The 6747-nt window shown below is 43.0% G+C and overlaps 1 protein-coding gene across 1 annotated transcript; it reads right to left on the bottom strand.

The window, feature by feature from the left end:
* Window positions 1-1378: 1378 nt before the first annotated feature.
* On the bottom strand, window positions 1379-6421 carry LOC106943291 (NADH dehydrogenase [ubiquinone] 1 alpha subcomplex subunit 10, mitochondrial-like; the record flags this gene model as incomplete). Its single annotated transcript, XM_015026606.1, has 9 exons — window positions 1379-1554; window positions 3456-3564; window positions 3642-3727; window positions 4156-4210; window positions 4286-4365; window positions 4570-4691; window positions 5783-5869; window positions 5954-6169; window positions 6253-6421. Coding segments are annotated over 9 exons (993 nt in total), but the record flags the coding sequence as incomplete, so codon positions are not given.
* Window positions 6422-6747: the final 326 nt, after the last annotated feature.

Raw genomic sequence — 6747 nt, 5'->3', positions numbered from 1 at the left:
TGACTATTGTGTTGCTCATCATTCCTGGCATTTAGGAACTAAAAAGAATGTTGGTAATTGCAGTTAGTCTAAAACAGGAAATGTTATTGACAGACAATAAGAAAAACATGTTGCGTACTTTTCTTTAAACTTACCTTTACTACATTGATATCTAGTGTCAGTCTGTCTGTCTGAATGATTGGTTTGAATGAATGTTTTCTGGAATCTCAAGTCACAAAGTGTCTGTGATTCCTCTGCTGTTTCAGAGCGTCAGAATCTTCAGTTCCAAACTTTCATTCTTCTCTTGCTTCACAGATCGCAAACACTTCTAAAACCCCGTGGGTGCTAATTGCTGCCACCAGAAAGCTACGTCCCCTTTAATTTCTCTGGAATGACCTGAAAAAGTTCCCACCTTAATGTGACAGATGCATTTGTGTTCTGAGCCAGGGCCTTAATGTTTTCTGACATCTTCCCTTTGCAGATTAACCCAAACCGACAGGGCTCTTATCTCGCGCTCCTGCTCAGCCTTATGCTAAAATCTCCAAATGATTTCATGTCTCATGCCGTGTTCAGGTCAGAGACGAGATATCTTGTCATTACCAAATGTTTCTGCAATGCCACGAAAGTTGTTTAGAGATTTTCAGGTCATTTGCATTGGTCATTTGTACTCGATCAAGATTTGTATAGCATATTTCAGTGACAATGCAGTTCAAATTGCTTTACATCATAAAAATACAAAGTCATAGAAAACACCACAGTCAGTTGAGAAAACCAGTAAACATTTTACATTTGGTCTAGTGCCGTCAACATGTTGGTCATTTATTGTGGTGGGTGTAGACTTGATTTAAAGGAACTCAGTTTTTCAGCTGTTTTGCAGTTTTCTGGACGCTTGTTCCAGGTGTGTGGTGCATAGCTGAATATACGCGTCTACGTATATGTGGGTGAGTATCTAAATGTGTACATATATAATTTCCCTGAGAGCAATGCTGCGTTTTGAAGCACACATTCATTTCTCAGTATAAATGTTTGTCAGCAGTCGTCTCCTGCATGCCAGGACATTTTCAGGTCACGTAATGACGGCAGCATCATCTTTGTCACATGAGGAAATGACTTTAATCACACCCGTCCACTAATTAGGCTGACTTCGTCTATACCAACATGGATTTATATTCTTATTCCAGCTCAATTTCAGGAAAGTTCTCATGCTTTCTGAAGCCTACAGACCTAGAGTGAAAAAAAAAAATCATTCAAATCAACAGGCCTACACACCACCTGCTGTTGTCACCACTTGGTGGCACTATTGAGATCTTCTCAGAATGAGTCACAAAAAACTATGAAAAAAAAGCACAAAAAAAGATCAATAAATAAAGGAAAATAAGCAAATAAATAATTGAACGCATTTTAATTTGAATATTTCTTTTAATACATAGTTTTTCCTCAGACTGTACAACATAACTGAGTTCTATTAGCAGATCAGTCAACATGAAAGGTGAAAGAAAAGAAGATTCACTTGAGCCAGATGTACTTGTCTCCAACATCTGCATTGTAGCCACGAGCGTAATTCTTCCCAGGCAGCTGCAACAACAAGACAGAGCAGCATTCATTTACAGCCACGTCTCACCGTTATTCAAACATGAGACAAAATTTCAGCTAACAACCCAGAATCAGTAGTTTTGACATAAGATGTATTTTGTCATTGCGTTTTGATTCAAGAAGCTAAAGCAGCATCCTAAAGACTCAGAGAGGATGCAAATTGAGTCTCCCTACATCGTCGCTCTAGCTTCAGTTCATTTCAGCCAACAGAACAAGGAGAAGACACTTTTTGCCAAATTCCAGTTTGGAATCCCGAGCCAGACGCTCAGGGTTTCACAGGACGTTCTAAGAGTTGTGAAAATGTGGGCCACTGGCTGAAATGTGCTGAGGGAGCCATTCTGCTGCTGTGTGTCGCCGTCCTCATTCCCTCCTCTGAGATCCTGACTCGGAGTGAAATGTCAGGTCACGGCCTGCTGTTGCATTACTCGGCCCGACTCATGCAGCAGGGGGAGACAAAAACGGCTCCAGTCAATAAACAGGAAAGGTCAGACCTGAATGTTTCCCCACAAGACCGATGATACAAACAGCCGGCTGGAATATTCCACGTGACATTTGTAACTACGAGGGGTTCGATATTTCAGCACAGGAAAATGACTTTCATCAGGCTGACTTGGTGGCCCAGGGAAGAGGAGAAAAATAAGAAGAGTCAATAAAAAAGGAACAAAGCAGACACGAGAAAGAAAAGGTTCCTCATTATGGATTTTCAGGCTTTCACAAAGCTCTGCATCAGATAAAACAGCCAACCGAATCAAAGAGCTCTGCTGAACTAAAACACCTCAGCTGGCAAACACACAACAAATCAGAGCCTAATGTCTTCATTCATCCTTCAACCTGGCGGAGGGGCTGTGAACACATCAGCTTATCAGGGCTGTCAACGCCGCTCCTCATTCACATCTCAAAGCATCTCCATGTTTGTTTTACTGCTGGAACTAAATAGATAAAGTGTTTATGATGAAGTTCCACTGTGACGCTAAAAGCAGCTTCACCCAGGTGCAAGTCTGTTTTATACTGAACCAAATCTCATTATTTCTCACAGTGACGACACAGAGGGGTTTTGGTCGGGTTCTGGAACTGGTAAACAGTCGTGGACGAAGTACAATATGCTGGTCCACTCATCTACCCGGATATGCTCGAGCATTTCATGGTTCATTCTGCTGACAATCTGGATGGAGATCGGGGCTCAAACTAATCTCCAGACGTTCCACATGCAAACTTCATGTTTTTTTTTGCAGGTATTTCTGTAATATTCTGGACATTACGGTGCAAAATGAACTACTTGAACAATACTTATCGTTAAAACAACACACAGCTGGATTTTTAGCACCTGATTCCTGGTGAGGGTCCAATTTTATGCTTTTTCTTGGCAACTGAGGTATATTTAGATCGAATCAATTTCAAAAACTACAACTACCAACTTGTCACATAAGACTATATGCTGACTTCTAAAAGCGCAGATTGTGAACATCGGTTTATTTACCGCTTTTGTAAAAAAAAGCGGTTCAAAAGAACAGTTTTTGAAGTTTGTTTGGCATTTTAAACAATCAGTTTAAACCTGAATTTAAAGATGTCTAAAGTCCAAACATGTGTAGTCAAACAGTTTTCTTATGCTTCAGCCAGTGAGTCAAAAACCTAATAAAAACTGAGATGAAATGGTAAAAATCGATGTATGATGTCTCAAATGAGATAATAACCAATGACTGTTATTACACATCATTTGGATTTTGTCCTTTAAAACATAGCAAAAAAAAAAAAAAAAATTCCATCCTCATTATTATGCTTTTGGAAAATAATAAAGGGACTGGCTTCAACGACCGTGGTGGGACTGTGATTGATGTATGCAGGACAATCAGAACCGGTTCCAGCCCACGCATGTGCCGACTCACCGCTCTGTAAGCGTAGTACTTCTGGTCGTAGTCGTGGGCTCCGATGGTGATCTCCGGCAGGAACACGGGTATGTGGGTGAGCGAGCCGACCCTCTCTTTGTCCTGCACTCTGAAACGCACAAGAGAGGAACTTGCAGACTAAGGAGCTGGTTTGCGTGCTCAGAGAAAAGAGGCGGAGCAACTCACAGTTTCCTCATGTGGTGGTAGCTAATGTCGTCCTGCTCCGGCCACGGCCCCTTGTCGAACTTCAGGTAATCTATGTCCTCCACAATCTGGGACAAGCATGGAGGTGAACATGTTTTAATCAGATCATGATATTCACATTCTGCTAGTGTCGAAGAAACACAATTTTGCAATGGCAATTAATTAAAAAATGAAATTCAAATAATGCATGACGAGGTTTCTTCACACGATAAGTTATTAAAAATCATGACAGTGATGGACGTAAACGGTCGTATGAGGAGATTTTACAGAAGAGTTATGGATTCAACAGGTTTTTATGAAGTGTGTGATGTGACAGCTCTGGTGGAGTCAGCTGCACATTGTCCAAAAAAAACAAAAAAAACCCTAAAACAACTACAAATTGCAGAAAAACACTTCCTGTCGTCTTTCTCGTGGTTTTTGCCAGTAGTAACATCTGGCTGGTGATCATATGACTTCTGATGCAAAAAAAAAGTGGTTAATGGAGATAGTGTCTTACCCTCTCAGCGTCCTGAACTTGGGTCATATCATAGACCAGCAGTTCAGAGGTTTCCCTGAAGATGACACGGTGAGAGGGTTAATGATCAACAGAGACAGAGAGACATGTCCAACGCTCTCTGGTCACATACCTGATGCTAGGGAGGAAAGACTTCTTGTAGGAATCCTCTACGCTCTTCAGATACTGCAGGGAAATGTTCTGCAGGTGGGGCTGAAAAAAACAAAAATACATTGCAGAGTAACATCAGACAGCTGTCGCCAAGCTGGTTACCGTCTGACGGATGAGACGATAACCAGTCTCAGGTTACAGCAGTAGTGACCAGATGCCGGTTACGGTAGATAGTTAACTGGCTAACTAGGTAGCAGATGGTAACATCTAACTTGCCTAGTTAGTACAGCGCTAGTACAGCCGTACCTTCCCGCTCTGCTTGAGCTTCTTCTGCACCTCCTCTGCTGGTTGGTCAATGTACAAGACGAGGTGAGGAGGGAGGAACTCACAGATGCTGATGGTTTTGATCTCATTGTAGTGATTCACACCTGCAGGTTACACACTGATGGTTTTAATCAGACTGAAGGGTTTCTCACAGAAAACACAGAGGCTGCCCACAGATAAATATACTGAAAAAATATATAACCCCCCCCCCAGGTCAACTATTGTTGCCATGTGGAGTCAACAACTGTAAAAGAGCCTTTGCTGACATTTTATTGTGCAAAAGAAATATTTCTCTTGATTTGTGTATCATTTTGAATCCAACTTCCTGTCAGTGAGCATTACCCAGTGAGTTGTTTTCCTTTACCCAGTGCATGTCCAGTGGGTGATCAGACAAAATGAGCAACAACTGGACAATCCTTGGACTGGAGACAATAAAAGGCCCCAAAATGTCACATTTTGTCACAAGTCAAAAAGCCTCAGATGTCTCATGTTATGCAGGAGCCATTGGCATGTTGGATGCAGGGATGTCCACCAGAGCAGTAGCTGCACGGTTCAATGACCGTTATCAGACCATAGGCCTTTAAGAGTTTGATTCAACAGACTGGAGCTGCTGCACATCGACCTGATCCTCATCGGCCGCGTCTGACCACTCCAACACAACATCGCCACATCCGGCTCGTCCATCTGAGGGTCGGCTGAGACCAGCAACACACACAGCAGATGAGACTATTGGTCTGCACAACAGACACGTCACATCTCAGACTGTCTGTAACCGCCTACGAGAAACCAACTTGCAAACTCCTCAACCTGACCTCTGTCGTGTTCAAAGGATTGTCAATCTGCTACAAATGGCCAAACCACGATGTCATCAATGCACATATGAAGATCAGTAAATACTGAAAATAGGACTTTATGGGACGAGTTTTTCTGATCTCCACTCTTCAGCCAGCTGGCCCTGTAGCGCTTGTTCATGTGTACATGTGTATTAATACTGCTGTTATGGAAGCATTTACCAATCAAATATTTACAAATCAAATAAAATCAAACTTGATCAAATGTTTTATTTGATTAATCGTCAACAATAATTGACAGTTTACTCGAATACTGAAATAATTTTTCCAACAGCCCTACTGGGCTCAAGTAAAACCTTGGTTGAAAAGCCAATGTCTAGTCGTCTTTGTTGCCAGATACTTACACTCCTTCCTGATATAGCCCTGGTTGAACATGGCATCCAGGAAGACCATGTCGCTGAATGGAGAGCGCTCCAGGATTACCCCTTGGCCTTAAAGAACAGCATATCAGGACGGAGGTGAGTGGTTTTCTTCATCACCTCTGTCTAGGAGAAGTGTGAGTGTATGGGTGGTACCTGTGGTGAGCAGGTGCTCGATGGCGTCCGAGTACTGCAGCAGCCTCATGGTGTACATCCACAGCTGCAGCCTGTAGCTGTTGCCATCTGCAGCTTTAGGGTCTGCGTAGAACTTCTCCAGGCTGCACATGCCATTAAAGTCACGAGGGAGGGGCTCCTTCTCGCCAGTCATCCGGTCCAAGTAGAAGGTGTCAGCCTCTGGCATGTACAGCATCCCTGTGGACACATTCACCAGAACCAATCAGCTTTCTCCTCCCAGAGGTCAGAACCCGCAGCAGCTAGTGTGTGGGGTTTATTACCTAGTTTGTCAGCCAGTTTCTGGGCCAGCGTTCCTTTCCCTGAGGCGAGGTTGCCATCAATTGTGATGATTTTGCTGTACTGCTTGAACCGCGGCGTGGTCCTCTCACCCAGAATGTATGCCCACCAGCCATACTCCAGGCTCCGCCCTGGGCTCGTATGGACACCCGCCTGCAACACACACCATCACACTCCATTTCCACACATTTGAACTCGGATTCAGGCTTCTGGCTAAAGGTTCATTCGCTTTCACTCACAGTTCGGTCATCTTTAGTTAGTCTTACAACCCTGTCTTCACTTCAAGTTTGTGCAAATTCATAAAGAAATGCTTTCTTTAGCAATCCCTACATCAGATCTGACAGACAGTTTCCAGTAAAACCCACACCATTGCAAAAGAACCTGCCCCAAATCTCAACCTCTAATGGAATTCATGTTGATATCGCCGGATGTTGTCGTGCACATTTATAATCTTGTGTTCTGTATCTCATCAACTGCAT

The sequence above is a fragment of the Poecilia latipinna genome, unplaced genomic scaffold (assembly GCF_001443285.1).
Source record: "Poecilia latipinna isolate Pla-1442-1.1 unplaced genomic scaffold, P_latipinna-1.0 Scaffold5099, whole genome shotgun sequence".
Classification (NCBI taxonomy): Eukaryota; Metazoa; Chordata; class Actinopteri; order Cyprinodontiformes; family Poeciliidae; genus Poecilia; species Poecilia latipinna.
Note: the sequence above shows the minus strand (reverse complement) of the source record. Positions and strands in the feature narration are given on the sequence as shown.